The 20,632-nt window shown below is 36.6% G+C and overlaps 1 protein-coding gene across 5 annotated transcripts in view; it reads right to left on the minus strand.

The window, feature by feature from the left end:
- Nucleotides 1-20,632, minus strand: part of LOC103478352 (CUB and sushi domain-containing protein 3-like) — a 245,173-nt gene that overhangs the window by 158,169 nt on the left and 66,372 nt on the right. For 3 of the 5 annotated variants that reach the window (XM_008432116.3, XM_008432118.3, XM_008432115.3), the window contains exons 6-17: nt 18,154-18,266; nt 17,029-17,106; nt 14,507-14,594; nt 12,493-12,617; nt 11,573-11,694; nt 8,951-9,054; nt 6,867-6,979; nt 6,447-6,629; nt 5,490-5,816; nt 3,109-3,303; nt 2,674-2,812; nt 722-909 (exon numbers count right to left, since the gene is read on the minus strand). In XM_008432116.3, coding sequence (XP_008430338.2) covers nt 722-909; nt 2,674-2,812; nt 3,109-3,303; nt 5,490-5,816; nt 6,447-6,629; nt 6,867-6,979; nt 8,951-9,054; nt 11,573-11,694; nt 12,493-12,617; nt 14,507-14,594; nt 17,029-17,106; nt 18,154-18,266 — 1,775 coding nt within the window. The remainder of the gene's footprint in view (nt 1-721; nt 910-2,673; nt 2,813-3,108; nt 3,304-5,489; nt 5,817-6,446; nt 6,630-6,866; nt 6,980-8,950; nt 9,055-11,572; nt 11,695-12,492; nt 12,618-14,506; nt 14,595-17,028; nt 17,107-18,153; nt 18,267-20,632) is intronic. The other 2 variants (XM_081597601.1, XM_017309426.2) reach the window with 1 other exon arrangement.

Consider the following 20,632-nt stretch of genomic DNA (forward strand, 5'->3'; position numbering starts at 1 on the left):
ACAGCTTTAGCAAGACTGGCAGTATAAAGTGTACCACACGCCAAGTAGCATTTGTCGTCTTCACGTGAAATCAGGTAGAAGAGCAAAATGTTAACTCAAGAAACAGCTTTACCATAAAGCTGTGTAAAAACAAAAAAAAAAAGGTGAAAGCTCTACACAAGCAGCCCTAATGAATCATTTCAGAGACTATTTGATGAAAACAGGGCAAATGATGCAAATGATGCAAATGATGCAAACGATGAGGCAATTAGATTTACACTCCAAGAAGAACTCAACATGTACTCCCGGAAGGTATTGAGCAATGTAATAAAGATTAGTTTTTTCCCCCAGATATTTTTTTTTATTTACTCAGAGCACACTTGACTAACTTCATCTTACTTAAGTTTCAATAAAGAATGATACTTCAAAAAAATTATGCATTTTATAGAAATGCACACTTAACAAATCTTCAGGTATGCAGTTTAGTAAGTTAACCTTTGCAGCATAACATTGTTGTTATGCTGCAATGGAGGAGCTTCCATTAAAAAGTTATTTAATGAAGAGTGTAATGCAGTTTTAACAGGTTCCAAGCCTGACCAAGCATGTCGACTTCTGAACCCCTCCCCACCTGGTGCTCCCTCCTACATGCATCCTGTTAGCCTTTTTGTACCAAAGCATGATTAATTACATAATACGTTCCCAATTTCTAGGTAAACCAGGTAAAGCAGCACTATATTCTCACCTTCATAGAAGATCTTGAAGCCACTGTTTGATCGACTGTTATCAGTTGTAAAAAGCAAATATAGGAAGTTACTGCTACTAAACAGGAACTGAGGGACTTGGGTTCCATTAAACGAGCCAACCAGAGGAGAAAGCAGGTTTGGACCGTCGTGCACTTCCAGAAAATCATAACTCAGCTCAGTTTGAAACCTTAGGGGTAGAAGGATAGCAAAGTTAGTAGGAGAAAGAGAAGGAATGTTTGTATTCAGCACAATACCTACAGTTTGCTACAAAAAGACTAATTATGTAATGAAAGATGAGACATAACTGGCAAGCAATCATGTCGATTATTGCAACAGCACAAGATCAATGGGCATCTTGGAAATATGACATGATATGAATCTGTAGTCACTCGCTGGTCTCCACATCAAACAGCTGCCTTTAGTGCAGGGTTTCAGCAAAATGAATCAATATTGTTGGGGAAAAACAGTACAAATAAGTTCACAAAGAAATTACAGCTGCAACATTTTATTACAATATTTTCACACATTATATTATATTGTCACCTTCCTTAAATAGTGATCCAAGTCATTTTTTGTCAAAGGTGTTTTATTATTATTAATTATTATTATTATCATCATCATCATCATCATCTTCTGGCAAGAAAGATGTGGAGATTTGCTTTTGCCAAAATCACTTTTGGCAAAGAGAAAATGGCTGATTAATTTCACAAATAATGCTAAGCAAGGTTTTAAAAAGTTTCTAATTGTCCAGACAATCTACAATTGTCAATCTACATAGTAAGTTATAAGATCTAATACGATTTGGGATTTTTATTTTATTTGTAACAATATATCCTTATGGAATTACAATTCCCTCCAAAAGCATTTCAAACAATTAATATTTTTCACATTTCGTCACATTACAACCAAAAACTTAACACACAGTAGAACCTAATTGTGAAGTGGACCAAAAAGCCTTCAAGGGTTTCAAATCATTTCACTAATAAAATCTGAAATATCCATTCATTTGTGTTTTGAACCCTATAAATTTGAATGACACTAATTGCCTTTAATAGTCAACTAAATAGTAAATTACATATATTTATATCTGTCTAATTTAATATAAATACAGCTCTTCCATAAAGTCCTCAGGAGAACATTACACTCCATAATTAAAAACCAAAGTTAAGAACTTTTCAATCCATCAAATGAACTTTCTGTCCTAGAAGCAAAGAAGTCTGAGTAATTAAAATAGTAAATATAAGCAGGATGAGCTTTTTGCTCATGCTTTCAGAAGCACAAACATGAATGAAATAGTTTAGATGAAAGGATATTTATCTATTAGAATGACCAAATTAAAATCCAAACCTACATTAAATTAAAAATCTGTTGCAAAAGGTGAATGTAGATTCTTAAAGGCAGACTTTCTAATTTATTTGACATTGGTAAAACTATTTGTAAAGAAGAACGAGCAATGACTGCAACAGACACACCCTGAAAGAGTTGGATTTATAATTGTGGCAAGAGGCCCTAGAAATAAATCAGCTGAATATAAACATATGTGGCACTTTCAGAATTTTCTTTTGTGGAAATATTTTGAAAACAAATCATTTTCCATCTAAGAATTATGCCATTCTTTATGTGAAGTTTGAGGTTTTGACATGTAAAAATGTGGAGGAACATTAAGGTGATATATCTGCCGTTTTTACAAGAAAGATAAAAAATAATACTTGAGGCTTTTAACGTCTCACCCACATCTGTGTTCTGAGCTCCATCACAGATTTCCAGAGTGAAGGCTAAGCCAAATACATGCGGAGTATTTGTTAAAAGCTGTACATGCAAATGTATTTACTTGAAGTGCATGCGTTTTCATATACTAGTACATTGCCTGTGATCAATTTCTAAAAGTCTTTGTGTAAGTGTGAGCCTGTTTGTTTCCACGCCCGAGTTGTTTCAGTAGTGTCATACAGACCTGTCAAAGCTAATCTTGATAGAGCGTCCTGCCTCGGCCTCAATGACCCACTCACAACTCAGAGAGTCTTTGTAGTAGCCGGGCCACCCCGGGGAGAGAATGACACCAGACGGCCCTGAGTAGTGACCCCCGCAAGGAGCTGGAGGAGCAGAGATAAAATGGGTATTTATGATGGAAAAGATTGAGAGGGGAGGAGAAACATGGACATATTGTAAGATAATGAAGGATTTTTGAACCCACATAAAAGATGAAAGGAACATATAGTATTGAACACCAAACTACTATAACCTCACAAATTACTAGAAATATGTTTCCTGAGTGTGGTGAAGAAAGCAAACTCAGATGCTCCTTTTTTTCCCCTGTTCTCCTTTCTGACTAAACAGCTGATGTATCTATCCAAAATCCACTTAGTCATTAACTCGTCTGTTCCGGTACCTTCACATTTGGGAATTGGTCCGCTCCACATTACGTTCCCCTCTTCTAGTTGGCATGTGATGGTGTCAGCGCCCTGTGTTTTGATGAAACCTTCCTCACAAACCACAGAGATGGAGTTACCCAGCTGGAAATCGTCCCCAAAGCGCCTTCCATTTAGAGGTATGCCAGGGTCAGGGCACTCATTATGCCCAAAAGCTTGTAAGAAGAAGACAGAAACAAGATGTAACGTCAAAGGCATGAGCAAGGTTACAACAATGAGGAACCAAGCTTGAAGAGAAAGAATAATTTTAGCTGTAGGTTTAAAAAAAAAGTAGTAGTGATAGTAGTAGTCCCTTGCAGTAAACAGGATTATTAGAAAGTCTTCTGTTCCAAGACTTGTGGGTTGGCATCAACCAGTGAAATATAAAAGAAACAACAAAGTTGTCTGGTAGCATAAACTAAAGCAAAGAATAGTTATTGGACTATTAAGTTTCATTTTTGCTGAAATGAGGTTGTTTGTAAAACAAAAATATGCATGTTTGTACCAGAACAATATTAGTGTATGTATTAATAATCAGATGTAATCTAATAATGGATTCATAATTACTTGTATTGTCTAATTATTTTACAGCCCCTGCTTTGAGGATAAATTAATTTCAGCCATATAAGATAATTAACTGAGTTAATTAATGAAGCAAAAAATAAAAAAAACAGGTTTAACATTCTCATATACTGGTTGAATGTGAATGAATGTGTTTAAGTGTCCCTGCATATTTTCTCATGTAAAAACAAAATCCATACATTTCCAGACTCACTTTCAAACTTTCCCCTTCAGTGGATATAACAAAGTCTTGAAATAGACATATTTTTCCAAGCTCCATTTTTCTTCGCAGTCTACACCTTGAAAATTCTTACTTCAGATCTAGATCCATTCAATAAACATAATTGTTCCACTTTTCAAATAGGTGTTATTTTTATTAGCCTGTTTTTATTTTGATTGGGCAATTACAGCCTCTCAATTACTATTCAAAGCTAGTGCTATGACCAAGGCTGTTTTGTTTAGTACATTCTGAGAAAAAGAGAAGGCAGTATTGAGGTCGGCCACGTACACAAGTCCTGGGTGTCCATCAAAGGCACCAGCATCCATCTCTGTGAAAAAATAAAGCCCTTACAACAGCCAGCCAAGAGAACAATACCCTCCAGGAGGCAGTCATTATCCACGTCTCCTATCAAGGAAGGACTTAAGAGCAGATCGAGTGGACTCACCACAAGGTGCCAACCATTCATGAGTCTCAAGCCCAAAGAAAGGCTGGATGAGACTTTGACAAAGAAGACAAAAAAAATTCACAGAGGTAAGATCTGTTCTTGGAAAACCCTTTGAACAAATGAAATAAAGAAAAAAAAACAAGTCTTAAGAATAAGTCTGAGGGCCTTTCTGATGTACATTTATGGATCACCAGTAAATTATCTCGCAGTTTGTTCTTTTTTTTTTTTAATAACGTGAGAAAAGTCAAACTTAGGTACATCATTATTAAGTGTGTAAAGATTTACTGCATGACCAGATTTAGCCTTGCAGTTGCAAATGCAGTTGCATTTGGCCATTCTTTGTTAATGTCCATATGTTTGAGAACACAGTGAGTGGATTTTAGTAAGATGTAGCACGGCATTGAGAAAAAAGATTTATTTTAATGATTTGATGAACAAGTCCATTTAATCTGAGCTGCAGGTTAAAGATGTTTTCATATTTTATAAGGTTGTGCAGAGGATTTAGTGATAAGCATCTTTGTCTCATGGCTGAGGCATTTCTGTTTGAACATTTGCATTTTGTTAAGGTAAGCCCACAACATTTCTCCAGGTATTCTGGCTTCATTCCATCGGCCAGATACATGCAGTTAGTTCATTGGTAACTCTATATTAAATGAATGCATGTGTGTGTGAGCATAGTGGATTTTCTCTATAGTGGTCTCATGTCAGACCAATGACCTCTTCAGGGTTTAACCTGCGTCTCTTCTACTGATTGCTGGAACAGTCTTTCCATCACTACAATCCCAAATTGATAGGTACAGAAAGTGGCACTTAAATTTAACAACTAACATCAATACAGTTTTATATGAGTATTTACTTAACATTTTCTGTTATTTAAGAAAATAATACATAAAAAGAGGCAACGGCAAAATATAACATATTTTGATAACGAAAGTTGTCTTCATTTTTAAAGTATTGATTTACATAATTTGACAATCTTTTGTTGGCATCAGGAATATAGGTTGGTTTTGTTGCCAATTAGTCAAGCATGTTTTCACATAATAAGTACTGAATAATGCATTAATGCATTTCTTTTTTAAATGATTTTATGTATAATAGTATATAAGATGAAAGTTTAAAAAATATATATCACTCACTGCTGTAGGTGATGTTGAAGCCTCTCCCTGACATCGAATGATCAGCCTGAAACTCCAGCTGCAGAATGTTGCTGTTGGACGTAAGGTGTGAAGGAACTTCAGCCCCTGAAAAACGTCCCAGCATCGTTGCTTCTGACTGATCCCCATCTTTGATTGTGAGGAAGTCGTAGGGAGGCTCCAGGTCAAAGTCATTGAAGGCCAAGTGAATCCTCGAGCCAGGTTCAGAGATAATCAGCCACACACAGTTAAGGTTGTTCCCGTAGCCCTCTGGGTAATCTGGGGACAGTACTGTCCCCATGGGCGCGGTGAAGTTGGAGAAACAGGGGACTGTATGATAGAACATGGACAAGACAACAGCGAGGATTTATAAAACTTCACTGATGCAACTACAGTTGTTTGTCTTAGAGCATCTCTCACAGGCCATATTGCTCTCTAAAGGGTGCATTGTGCCATAACAGAATTGTGCACAGCGATTCCAGCAGAACAATGTCACAATTGTGTAAGTAGCTCAGAAATCAGGAGACAGCACAGCTCCCATGGGTACGGAGTAGCTGGAGAAACCTGAAACTGCAGGGAGAGTGGCCATGTTGCAGTAAAACTGCATGAGAATACAGAATTGCAAAACAGGGATTCTGTGTAATTGATATTGTTCTATCTATCTAAACCAAAGACAGGGATATTGCCACGACAAATGTTGAAGTACTACATATTACATGTTGCCTTTTACTGTACATGAGTGCAGGAAAACAATCATTTTCTTCTTTCAGTGCAACCCCAAACCCATATGTTATTAGTTCACGATTATACATTTTGGCTCTTTACCAATTGTGTGCTACATTTTCAGTTAACACTACTGCAATTAATCCCCCAATAGCTTAGAGTTATTGTGAATGTTCATAGTGTACTAGTAACTGCTTTATTTGACGTTATAAGAAAAAAAGATTAGTCCAGACTTACATATGCAGATGGGGATATTAGCCGACCACTGATTGTTGTTTTGGCAAGTAATCATCCTCTCCCCAATGAGTTCAAATCCAAACTGGCATTTGAAGCGAAGAACATCTCCATTTAAAAATCCATTACCCTCTTTGTAGCCATACAAAGGTGTACCGGGATCACCACAACTATCCTTGTCAATCTCTGTAGGCAAAGGGAAGATAACAGGATGGATGGATGGAGGGTGAAAGTAGAAGATTGAGTCAGTTTAAGAGCTTTAAAAATCTTTTCTTAATATTCTCTGTTCTCAGAACAGAGTCGACTTTAAGTTGAGAAATAGATTTTGAAATCAGACAGACCAGACAGTGTCAGAGAGGCAGGTAATGACAGACGCAAAGACAAAGGCCGTATAGAATAATATCACCATTAAACTTTGTGTACCTTTGTAGTTGATCTTGAAACCTATTGAGCCCACACTCTCATCAGACTGGAGATGGAGCCACATCTGATAGGACATACTTACTATCAGGTCGGGGACAAAGCTCCCACTCAGCCTGCAGATAAAACACAAGAACTATGGGATCAAACAACACTTTTGTAACTTCACGCCATTGCACAATACCACTCACATGCTGTATTACACCTACAAACCCTTAACACACACCGATCATGGGCATAATGTCGTATTAATTTGGAGCTTTAATATTATTCATTTGAATCATTCTTTTTCCAGGTTGGAATACAGTGATCCCTCGCTATAACGCGGTTCACCTTTCGCGGTCTCGCTGCTTTGCGGATTTTTTTGTGCAGTTTTTTTTTCACAGTGCATTGTGTTTTGCATCCTGATTGGCTAAACAGTCTCCAAGCTCCTTCTCTACCTGTGTGCCAATAACGTTACAGTATTTAAATATAAGTAATATAGATCGACCATTCAGGAGATGAAAGCTGAAAACTTTGAATGCCTGCTGGAAAAAACTGTGGCCAGAATCAGCGCAAAATCCGACTGGAGGCTCGTTTGCCGAGATCCATCTCTCTGCCGTAGATATAGCTGTGAATCTCACGGGGCAGGTTGGAGGAGACGCTTTGATGACATGACTCCAGATAACATTAAGGCCTGATTGATGAACACGCACATCCGCTGACCTGAAAACAGGTTTTGTTCTTTGGTTTCAATGTAGAATATTTAATTATTCTATAATTATTCTATAATAATTGTATAATAATTGTAAAATAATAATTGTATAATTGTATAATAATTGTAAAAACTAAAGGTAACTACTTCTTGGATGTCACTTATCGCGGGGTATTTTCGGAACGCAACCTCCGCGAAAAATGAGGGATCACTGTAATTGTAAATTTTGCTTCAGCTGAACAAGTATGATTCTTTTCAAATTCACATATGGTCAAAATTTCACAAACCGGGTAAATGCAGCCTGGGATACGTACATACAGGTTCACCAACTACATATGGTCAAACATTCACTTACAATTTAAACCTTATTATTCACATGCTTTTGCAATCTACTCCAAGCTTCAAACATAATTATAGCAAGATATTTGACCACATGTCATAAACTGGTATTAGGGCATTACCAGTACATGAAATGCATCAGGACCATTTCACAAGGTTTATGCTAGTCTGATCCATCCATTTGAAATGAAGTATGGAAATTTGTATTTGATTTTTGTCCAAATGGACCATGTTATTCCAGGTTTCAAACATCAAATACTAACAGAACTAAAGTAGTTTTGTTTCTAATGCTGAAGAAGAGAGTCAGCATAAGAGAACCATCAAATTTCAGGCCCAGCATGAACTGGTAACTACTGGAAAACTAGCGTCATTGTCAATAGCAATGGACAAAAAAAAAAGCACTTTCAAATCCACTGCCAGTATCTTAAATGCCCTTTGTAAAAAGGTTTTGTGGCTAGGAAAAATATGGCTTGAGTTATATGTCCATAGTGACAAGATATACATTTGGGGGTTTAATGTGAGGTTTTCAAACACAGAAACACTGAATCAACTGGGTTGTGGAAGGACCTGTTTCACTGCCCAAGATACTAGTGCACTGCTGAAAATATGTGGATTAAAGCACAAGACAACAAACCGGGTAAAGATTAATTATTCAGCTTTGCCTCAAATGGAAAGCCTGACAGTTAAAATTTGGACACAGCAGGGTCTTCTAACCGCACAATGATCCCAAACACATCAGAACTGGTTTGGGAATGGATGAAGCAGAGTAGCAATACATTTCAAGAATAGCCCTACCTCAACTCTGTAAAATCCAGAGACTGCGCTTAACAGTCCAGTCTGTGCCATGATGCCAACTAGTTTACATGTACTCTATCATTTCTGATAATTATATTTGTCAAAATGTCCAGTGGTAATATTATCCACACAGAATTGTGTATTTAGCTGGTTGGTGGCTGCAAAAGCAGAAAATGCCTCAATAATTTGGCTTACATTTTTCCACCAGTTTAAAAACATAATGATTGGCCTAAAAAAGACAAACTTATTTCTTACTTACATTTGAATTATAGTTTTAGAATCTCCAACTTCTCCTCCATCGCCGATGGTTAGTGAATCATAACCAATTTCTAAGTCAAACTCTTCAAAGTTGATCTGTATAACCTGTAATTTACACAAGAAAAAAATTTGTTAAAATTCTTTAAAAAGTCTTGAAATTCAAAGAAATACTGGCCTTCATTTATTCAAATTAGATTCAATTACTGTAGGGACAGTAAATACTGATTTATCGAGTTTATGGATATTAGGTGAAATGACTATATTCTGTTAGCATTATTGTAACATTTTGCACCCCTTTGAAAATGTCTAAAAGTCTTGATATGTACAATTTAATGTGGGAGTTGGACATTTTTGTAAGTCACCCAGCGACACCAAAACGCTCAAACAGAACCATTCATGCAGTCAACCTGAGAGTTATTCAGATGTATTTAAATAGTTAAATACTTTCAAAGCATATCCACAATAAATTAAATACATTTCTATTATCAGATAAGTCACCATCTCATTTATATGAAATCCATATCAGAGCTGCGCATTTCCATAAATTCCCTTTTGGGAAAATGTTTCTGGAGATGGGTTCAATATGAAAGGAATTCTACAAAGGAAAAGTCTATTAAATGCCATATGCATTTGGTAGGGTTGACAGTAACATATTTGATCAAGCAGTGCTATAACAGCTTAAGAGTTCTCCTAAACCTACAATTCAAATACTTGCATAACACAACATATTTTCTGATGCAGCAAAGAAATATGCAGTAAACATCCCTAAACTCAGATTCAAAAAATTCAAACAAAAACAGTCATACAATTTAAAACTAATTTAAAAAGCTATTAGATTAAGACTTTATCGAAGAGTGTGTTGGCATCCTATACATCTCTGTAAATAACTGTTCTACTACAATATTCAAGAGGAATAAACACATTTAACACAGCACCATAAATCAAACTCCACCAAATAAAATTTAAGTCATTATATTTTGCTTCTCTGCATTTCCCCAGACATATCTTCTTTGGCTGTTGTTGATATATCAAGTTTAACAAAATGTACAAATCATATATAATATCAAAAAGGATAGCGTACTAAGAAATCGATTAGGCAACAGCTGCTAACATAATCACATTAATCAGTCTGCGGCAGAGAGATTTGCCAGTTAGCTACAATATTTGGGCCTGGACTTCGCCTGGATTACCAGTGGCAGGAAGAATGTGTTCATGACACTAAAGTCGCATCTGCCGATGACAAACAAGATGACTGCCTGCTCATCCTAAGGCCCTCTTTTTTCTGGCCAGGGGGAGGACAATGTCTGCACACCATCCATGTATAGCAGCCTCATTACAATGCAGAGAGAAACATAATTACCATAATAACACTAATGGACTAAGTTTTACTGCCAAGAAAAAGCCTTGTTTGCCTAGGAGAGAGCACAGTGGCACAAAGCTATGGTAGCCGCCGGTCAGAGAGGGTTCTAAATGAGTCTTCATTGGTTGATTACTGGTTATTGGTCATTTCTCTTAGTAAACACTCTGTATTATTCGACTTACTCTTAACAGAGAAACTTGGAAATATTTCTGTAGAGAGATGTTTATGGCCATTAGCTGCAATCTCTTCCTTTTAGGGTTTTTCTCAGTCTGTTGCTCTGAATAAATTAAGTAAATTATTCAACCACCAACTGCCAGGTCAAACAAATAAAATCCACAGCAGACATTTGATGCGACAGTGTCAATGAATTTTACTTAGCCCTTCATATCCCCTAAAAAAAACTGTTGCCCTGAGAAACCACCGTATTAATAAGAAGTCTAATCTTAGTATTTATACAGTTATTCTGTGAGGCTCTCAAAGGTTTCTGTGTGAACATCAGTGAAAATACAAAACATAAAGATCAAGGGAAACACCATGGCAGGAGTAAAGGTGTGAAGAAACTGCATAACCGCAGGTAACCATGTAAGGGACACACAAGAATACATTGTTCCTACTGTGAAGACGCCCGTCTTTGCCTGGTCATAAATAATGGGATGATGGAGGAAGCTAAATAATGAGCAGTCCTGGAAGAAAACCTGTTGGAGGTTACAAAAGACCGAGAGACACCTTCCAGCAGGACAATGACCTTAAACACACAGAACGACCTACACTGGAAAGAGCTAGATCAAAGCATCCTTGTGATGGAATGGCTCAGTCAAAGTGAGATGTCAAGGCAATTAAGTATTGGAGGCAAGATTTGCAAATGTAGGATCACAGATGATCCTGATCCAATCTGGCAGCTGTTTTGAGAACAGGGAAAAATACAAAGTATCAACTCGAGGGCGTTACAGCTTTTATTAGCAATGTTTGTAATTTCTGTTACACTTCACAATTGTGCATTAGTCTGTCCATATGACATGAAATCCTGATGAAATACATTGAAATATTTTTGCTTTAACCTAGCAAAATTTGTGATTGCTTAGCAACTGAAAATGTTTACTATTTCAATATTACATTGCTAAGCTATGTGGAATTTAGAAAAATGATTTGCTTTCATACCTGCTCATCACAGGATCTTAACATGACCAAAAACAACCAGAGGGTCCTTACTACATCCAGAGTAAAATAACGCAGACTAAAACCTATAAAAATTTGCTCTTCTACCTTGTTTGGATCGCTGGCAGTGATGATCCAGACACACTGGGAGTTGCTCTCATACTGGATGGGAAAATTCGGTGATGTGAATGTCCCAGACGGCCCCTGCAGATTCGACCCACATGTTTTCACTGCAAGAGAACAAAATCACAAAAATTAAAAGACATTTACAAGATACAGTACTGCACAAAAGTTCCAGGCTTTCCAAATGCTTTAAATCTTATCACACAACACTGTCAGGACTGTCTCTGATCATTCCCGAAGACATTGTTTGCTGCCGGACAGTGTCTCCAAATACACAAACAGGATCATGAAGAAACATCTTTAGTGACTGAAAGAACAAGGAGCTTTGCAAAAGATATTATAGCCTCAAAAGAGCCCTGAACAGAGTTTTGCCTGTCTGTGATTACAAGGAGGGGGGGAAAAATCCTTAAATCTTCCAATTCAGACATCTCTCCAAGATGCCTGGAACATCTTGTCAGCTTTGTGCATATTCACATGAGCACTGATGCTGCTCAGCATGAACTCAATGTTTTATTATTTGTATCTACATTATCAATCATCCAACGTAATATGCTAAAGAACCCAGAATCCTACTCAAACCCAGTGTAAATATTGAAGGAAATGATGTCCAAGTAAGAGACTGCAGCCTTCTGCATTGTAATATGACTGAGGGATAATGTATTGTTTGCACAAGTAGAGAAAGGGCCTATTAGCTGTACTTCCATTAATCAAATTCTAAAGGGTGCTCCAGGTAATATGAAACACCGAAAACCAGGATAAAGCATTTTGGAATGGAAGAGTGCAGCAACAGAGGCTTTCATGCATAATTACCAGAAATGAACTTTCCTCTATCTGCATAGAGCTTATAACCACAGGCACTGCCTTAATCAAACTGTTTTATTAGCACTTCGGAAAGCCACGCTCACCCTTGCAGACGGGCCTGTGGTCGCTCCACGCAGCAAAGACTTCAGCTACGCGCTGGCAGGTAATCGTTTTAGAACCCTGCAGCACATGGTCGTCGTCACAGGTAAATTGAGCAGTTGCTCCGATGCTGAAAAGATAACAGATACCATTAACACCTGAGAAAGGCAATCAATTTTCCAAATATGACGGCCGATTAAAAAAAAAATTAATTCATTATTTATCTCATGTCACTCACAGATAATGACATATACAGTCACTGCAGCAATGTCTTCTGAGAGCACATCCAGGAGCTCTCCAAAGTGTACATACCGCCTGTTAACATTTCAGGTTTTTACCATGTACAAACAGTTGACTTTGATGAAATATTTCAAAACGTTCTACTTAAAATCTCTCATCTGTTCTGGGACAGCTAAAGTGAAAAGCAAATAAATTAACTGGGAGAAAAAATATTAAATAATAAAAAGCTCCAATACTGTTTCTGCATGAACGTGCACACCCAACTAAACTTTAAAAATATTTAGATTCAAATTTGGCATTTATTTATTTTTTTATTTGCCACTGCTATTACTTGTAGAAAAGTAAAAGTAAGTTGTCCAAGTACGATTTTCCTTTCAACTCTAATTAAGTCCATAACTTGCATACAGGTTGTGAAGTATTAGAGTTTAAATATACTTAACAGTTAATACATTTACATTATATATTACAAACTTTCCCAAAGGATGAGAGTGGAGACTTTGGAGAGACATCGAAGAGGCCAACAAAAACACTAAAAAAGCTGCGGGAATGTTTTATATTTACTGGCAAGTGACAATCTCCTGTAATTTTGGATTTCTGGACTGATGAGTTTGGCTGCAGAACAAAAGTATTCCATCCAATGCAAACTCCCAGGCCTGACTGGCTCTGGAAAAAAAGCTAAAAACAGTGCAGGTGACAATTCCAAGGTGATATGTTTGACATAAAACACTGAGCAGCAACACAATCACCCAATGTCAGTTAATTTTAGTGAGAAACTGTTATTTTATTAAGACAGCTTAAATTATGAACAGTTCAAAATAATAATCAGTTTTAAACAGAAACCTTTAGTGGGCTGCTAGAAAAATAAAGAACTGTTCAACTATTCACTATCACTGTAAATCTAACTATACGTCCAAATCCAAGTAAAAATGACGTCATAAGAAGAAATTATAGGTTTGGAAATGGATTCAGAAAATCTGCGGTTTCCTAACAAGAGATGTCATCAGAATCTGAGACCTTCAGTAAACATTTAAAAGCAAAAGACAAATAAAGAAAAAAAAGCAACCAACCACAGCAGCACTTGGTTTTAAAAAACACAGTAAGGAGAGATGTGTTGTTTTGTCCAGTGTGGAACTTTTATCTCTTATGTACAACAATGATACAAAAACTGCTTTGTTCTTCTGATGAGTATTCACCTCATTCATTCGCTTCAGCTACTTTCTTCTTCTCCTCCTGTGAGCCGACCCTTTTAGACCAGCTCCCTGTCACAACCCCGCCACCATAAAGATGCTTTGGTGGAAACTTTTCATCTCCAAGAAGAAGGAAGGTGTTGAGCAGAGCTATAAGCAGTATGTGCATGTGTGCCAGAAAAGAACGACTTGCGTTCATAGACATTGAGAGGTACCTCAAAATTTTAAGGGTGTGCACTTTCACGCAGTCAGATCACTGTATCTTTTATTTATTTTTTTATTGTATTTGTAGATTAAAAGCATGAAAATGTTTTAAGACAATTTAACATGGTCTCATTGTTTTTTGACATCACAAATGCCTGTCATTTACAGGGTGTATATCGACACACCTATAGAAGACGATAGGATCTAGCATCTACTGCTTTATAATTAAAGAAGGCATTTCATAAATATTTTAGGTTAACATGGTTAGCAAGAGACTGGACACAGTCATGGTAATTATAATCCCGATAATAGCTCCTGTATCCTTATTAGCCTCTTTTGTCTGTCCACATCGTAGCTTATTTGCTTCAGGTAAAAAACATCGACTAACCTGAAGTCAGAACCAATCCGTTTGCCATTCTCCGGCTCCCCTGGGTCAGGACAGTAATTAGACACTTGTTTGATCCCCCCTTCATTCACTAAACACAGGGAGAAGGACCAAGAATGTGGCATGTGAGGCGCTTTGATTCCCTTAGACTATACTTTCAGAAAAAAAGCAATTTCCATGAAAAAAAAACACATTCAAGGTATATATATATTTTTTTCTATTTGACCTCTCCTCTGGATGCAAGAGATGTTTCATTATGTGTTTCATAGGAGGATTGTGCTGAATTCACAACTGTTTCAGGATGGAGCCAATGCCGAGTTAAAATAAAACTATTTTACCTGAGCTAACAAATACAAAGGAAAATCTATCAGTGCCCAGAAGGGATTAAATAACCTTGAGTTATTGATTGTGGGAAGAAACAAAACCCACTCGGTCACACTTTTTAAACATAATTATAATTGAGATTAACTGGGAAAAGCCATTGAGAATTTGTTTTAGACAGGATATTAAGGTGGTCGGGTGAGTGAGACAGATAAACAATGTAAAATGTTTATGGATGTTATGATTGGTGACCAGTTAATATCGCCCAAAATTAAGATAATAAATCTAGTTGAATTAAACTCACAAAATGTATCACATATTGATCAGTAGTCATACAGCTACTCAAGACATTTAGTCTTATAGCTTTTTAAAAAAAACTAAAATCTAAAAATGTATTTATTTGCCAGCATCCCTTTTACTCTCATACTGTTAAATAAGAGTTTAAGTTTGAAGCACAATTAAGTTTTATCTATCATCTGGGCTGACACAGAGTAGTAATCAAATATTAACAGTCAGCTTGGATAAAATCTTTGTTCATGGAAGAAAATCTCTGTTTGGGAGTTTGAATAGGTGGTCTGTTGTCATTTCAAAATGACAGCAGCATGACGGCCGACTCAGCGCTCCCTCGAGAAAAGATGACCTACGACAAATGTCAAGCAGGGTCAGAACTTTTCAGGGAAAATCACGCACTGTTACTGCTGCAGCATCAGATGTGCTATTATTATCCTTTCTTGCCCAGCCATAAACGCTTCTGCAGTTGCTCTCCCTTCTTTCGCCTCCATCTGTTAAGCATCGGCCTCTAACAATAACTAACACCAGTGGCTTGCAGTTCAATCCTTTCTGGGCTGATATGTCTGTCGAGCCTTTCTAATGTTGGTACTAATGATTCTGCTGCAGCAACAAGTTGCAAAGTCTGGCATCTTCCATTGTGCAGTGTGACAGGTGACGCTACTAAATTACACTGTCACAGTGTGACAATTTCTTTCTTTTCATTTTCTTTTATAAATTGAATGGAGAATGCCTGGCTTTAGAGGCTGCAAACAACTTCAGGCAGGGCAAATGTTCACCTTCTAGCAGGACACTGTCCTGAGAACAGTAAAACCTACAATAGAATGGTTTAGATGGAAAAGCATGTATTCATTTATTCAAAGTGCAGGGGGACTGAATACATATGCATGACATTCCTTTCAGACATCGTTGTACATTTTTAAAAGCATATTGCTCTCTTTCCACTTAACAAGTTAGTACTATTTTGGACTGAACTGCCACAATAAGGTCTTGTAAAAGGCATTGAGGTTTGTTATTGCAGTGAGTCAAAAAGTGAATGTTTGGGAGGAATTATTACCTTTGTAATTAGAACTTTAATATTGTGAAGTACGCTAAACTCGATACAGTACATTTTTTCCATTTAAAAATGAAGTTGATCAGCTTTGAACCTAATTTTTCCAGGTTGTGGTGCAGTTGTGGGTTCAATTATGGGCAATAAATCCACAAAGCATATGAAGCATTTCCTCTTTGTATTTTAATGATATACAGCATTGTCTCATGGAGAGGATTACAGCCCTCTGCATTATTCATGTTTCCATGGAGTGCTGAATCTATGATGCGTAAGGTAATAAAGATTACAACCTGTTATCATCCAAGTCTTTAGCACTCCACTGAGTTAAAGGGAATAGTGCTCCAGATTTATGTTAATGACTGAGCTCTGCGAGCTATTACAATGCATTCTGTTTTGTCTGAAGAGTACACAAATCACCTGACAAGGGAGTGGTCACTCATCCTTGACTGGTGCTGTGTGTGTGTATGCGTATGCCACACATAAGTCATGTGTATCGCTTTCATATTTATGAAGTGAAACAAGGCAGAGTTTAGTCCAGTTTACCCTCCTGGTGCAATGTACATAACTGGGACTGATTTAGTCCCAATTATATACATCCCAGTTAGGGTTGTTAAAAACAATCTTCATTTTTATCAGGACAATAAGTCCAGGATAGCATGGGAAAATGGGCCATAAGAAAGAAAAAGAGACTGCACTTCTGCAAAATCTAGTACTGTAGCTTAATTCCTTTACCAAACGATGCAGCAAAGAAAGAGACAGAAAGAAACAAAGACCCGGAAATAAAAGCGCTACATAAATAAATAAATAAATAAAAAGAAAAATCCAAACAATGACGACAGTTTCATAAGACAAATAAAAGACTTACTCAAAGACAGTTTGTTAGTGTTGTCCTTTCCTGGTAATACTTTTACCCCTCTGGATTTAAGCTCTCCAGAACTTTTCACTGGTTGAAAGCAATGGAAAGAGTTCATTAGATAAAAGAAGTTACAGTATTAGATGTGAGAAGATACAGTACCAATGTTTCTTTCTCTTCAAAACACTTGGTCTTGCAAACATCAAAGTCCAACTACTAACGCTGTGCATGTTTTTTTTAGTTATTGCCTTGACAATTCTAAAATTAAATAGTTTCATTTTTAGTTGTTTGATTGTTTTCCTTTTTATTCTTCTTTTTGTCATTTTGTACAAACAATGGATGATAACTGATTGGAAAGACCAGATTAAATATTTAAGAGACATAACATGGTGAATAAAAGAGTATGCCAACGACGGCTACAATATGTATCTTAATGAGGTCTAATCAAAGACAGCAGGGGACACGTTGGAGACAAAAGCTAAACAATGCAAGTGGAGGTCATCATCCAACAAATGGCTAGCAGCAATAAATGGTATATTAAGCTAAAACAAATGGATCTGAATTTAAAAGTGCTAGGACAAGGTCTCTCCACTGCACATACAAAACAGAATCATGGTTAGGCTTTTTATTGAAATGCAAAAAGCTCATCTCTGCAATCTGAAATTATATGTTTTCTCAGATATGCGAAATGCTTTGGCAGGATACACCAAGGTGTTTTAACTCCTAGGTTTACTGCATGTTGTTCCACATTTACCAGGCATTTGTAATAGTTTATAGTTTCATATCTACTTTAGGGGCCAGGCTTTGCAAGCATATGCAGTACATACACCGTAAAGTCATGCCAAGAACTATATCAGGGCAATGGATTATAGCGCTCATAAAGTTGAATTTTCCAGAGGGTGAATACAGTATCTACTAAACAAATATTTGATTAAGACGATCTTAGTCTGAGGCTGAAAAAAAATCCTGCATGCCCTCAACAAAGGGTGTTAATCAAACTGTTTAATATTCAGTTAAAGATCAAAAACATGTTTTGTAATTAGCCTTCAGAGTGTTTCTTTTTTTTCTGCGATGATCCTTCCTGATCAAGGAGGGGGGCTTTTGTTACAGTGTGCTAATGAAGTAACTGTGTTTTACCTTGATACTGAGCCCTGAAGCCTCGATGGCGGTGGTTGCTCTCCGTTACAAAGTGCAGCCGCAGCCAGTTTTTGTTGCTGATGACGGAAGCTGGAATATTCTTTCCAGTCAGCCTGAAAGTGAAAAGTTATATATAACAAAACATGTCATATACTTGAATTTCAGCACATCGTCATAGCCATTTGATTATCTGCTTCAGTTTTACTCCACCACCAGACCTGTTCAAATAAAGGGAAAGGTTAAAAACAATCTACACAGGAAGGTAGTTTTTGCAAATAAAAAAAGTGATCATGGTTCAAGATGAAAAGTGTATGTTCAAGTATGTGTAATATAGTTTTAACAATGCATTTTCTTGTTAAAAAATACATATTGTGTTAGTACAATATATATTTGTCAGTTTGACTGAAAAAAAAAGACTTATGCTCTCCAAATATTGAAAATTGTAAAAATGAGCTAACATCATACCTATAAAAATGATTAGAACAAGAAAAGCATGCTCAACTTGTGACAGTTCTTATTGCTATAACATTTCTTATTTTAGCATAAAGTTAGTCTGGGCAAAGACAAGCAGCTTAATGGCTTAGGCAGTGAGAAAATGTTAATTATATTGTTTTGTAAATATTTTGTATAATAGTTTGATGTATGTGAACAGGAACAAATCAAATGTAATAACATTGAAAAGATATGATCCCTCAAATAAAGTTTATCGTTATATAGCTAAATTTTTCTTTTGCCTGTGTAAAATCTCAAAAGTTACATGAATCCCCAAATTACCAATTCAGGCAGGAAGGTGCTGAGAAACAAGACAAGAAAACAAGTCTAAAAAAATTCCAGTTTTTCTGAAAGATTTTTTGTCCATCTAAAAGCTGTGTAAACTACAACAATAAAAAAAAAAACAAATGAGGTTATACCTCTATCTTTTTTGGGGGGGTAAATTATTGAAGTTGCTCATCAGTATTAAGAAGATATCATTGACAAATGCATGCAGACAGTGTTTTTACCCAGTAACTGTGTTAGTATTCCAAACAGGGAAAACACCTTGTGTTGAGTCTAAGTTGGTTTGTCATTAAACGCGTCTTAACAGTTTTGTCAAAACAACTCTGTGTGACTTAAAGAGCGCTCAGTTTTTCTCCCTGCTTCTTTACAGTGTGTAGTGCAGGATCAGGAAATGCTCTATTATCTCTGAGGTTTAAAGCTGCCAAGGGCCTTCTCGTATGGTGGGCTAACAAGCTTTTTTATTGCCTTCAAATCCTTACAATATGTCTTGTCATACCACAGTCAATAGAACAACAATGTCATTGTACAGTTTAAAAAGATACTTCGCACACGTCATAGGAGGGGCATTAGTGATGTTGAATCTCATGAGTCTTGCGTTTTCAAAATGGCACACACACAAAAATAAATAAACAAAACATCTAATCAGGGTGTGTATGTGTCTTTACTTAACTTTCATGGTATGTATTTAGGCATTTACAGTTGATAAAGTTTGATGCAGTTTTTTTGGCATTTTCTCGCCCTTTACTACCTCTTCCTTACCTCAGGGACAAAAAGACAAGCAAACTGGTGGAAGCAAAGAATAGAAAGTGGCATTTAGAGAAAAGGAAAGACGAGTGCCATGATTGGTGGGAATAGTGAGAGAATGTGGGGACTTTTACAGTCGGCGGCCATTGCAAATTCTAGAAAAATCATGCTATCTTCCTTGAGATGTCTTCTTGTTTTATTTTAAATCTCTCTCGCTGGGATTTTAATCTACCATCTCAGAGAGGAACTGGGGTTCTACAAAGTAATGCATGCTAGATTTCTATTGAGTTGCTGACCTAAATATAATTTTTGATTATCAGGTTTTAAGTCCACATTATCCATCACAAATGATGAGAATGGCACCTCCTAAAGGGAAATGTAAAGGTAATCAATTTCCACATAAATTTGACCTTTTCCCTCGATGTGTAATTGATAAAATGCTAATATCGCTACAATATACATGCATAATAAAAAACAGCCACTGGCCTGTAGCTATAGGAAGAAAAACTACAATCAAGTTTCCTGCAATGAAAACTAAATTTTCACAAGACTTCTTCTTTCAGAGGTCTTAATGATATGGAATCAATAGAATAGAGCTGCTTCCATCTAAGAGACCCACTGATTATATCCCAAGAAGGAAGTGATGGGTTGAATTCAAAGCTATATTTTTTCACAAAGGAAAATGTGTTGGAGAAAGGAAATCACGATAATCTGTCAATGACAAGCAATGGTGTAATAACACCAAAAAGCATGTTAGGCGTTGAAGTGAGAAAACTCCCTGTAAAAACAACGAGGTGCACAGTAATAAAATATGCCAGGCATTGATATTGGTTGCAGAACACCTGCAACAATAAAAAAATGCCTACCACTATATGTAGCTCCTGTCTTAGTATTGACACAAAGGAATATAAATACACTCACATTGAGAGTCCACGCAAAAAAGTGTTCAATATTTTGA

The sequence above is a fragment of the Poecilia reticulata genome, chromosome 16 (assembly GCF_904066995.2).
Source record: "Poecilia reticulata chromosome 16, P_reticulata-male-v2, whole genome shotgun sequence".
In the NCBI taxonomy this organism is placed as follows: domain Eukaryota; kingdom Metazoa; phylum Chordata; class Actinopteri; order Cyprinodontiformes; family Poeciliidae; genus Poecilia; species Poecilia reticulata.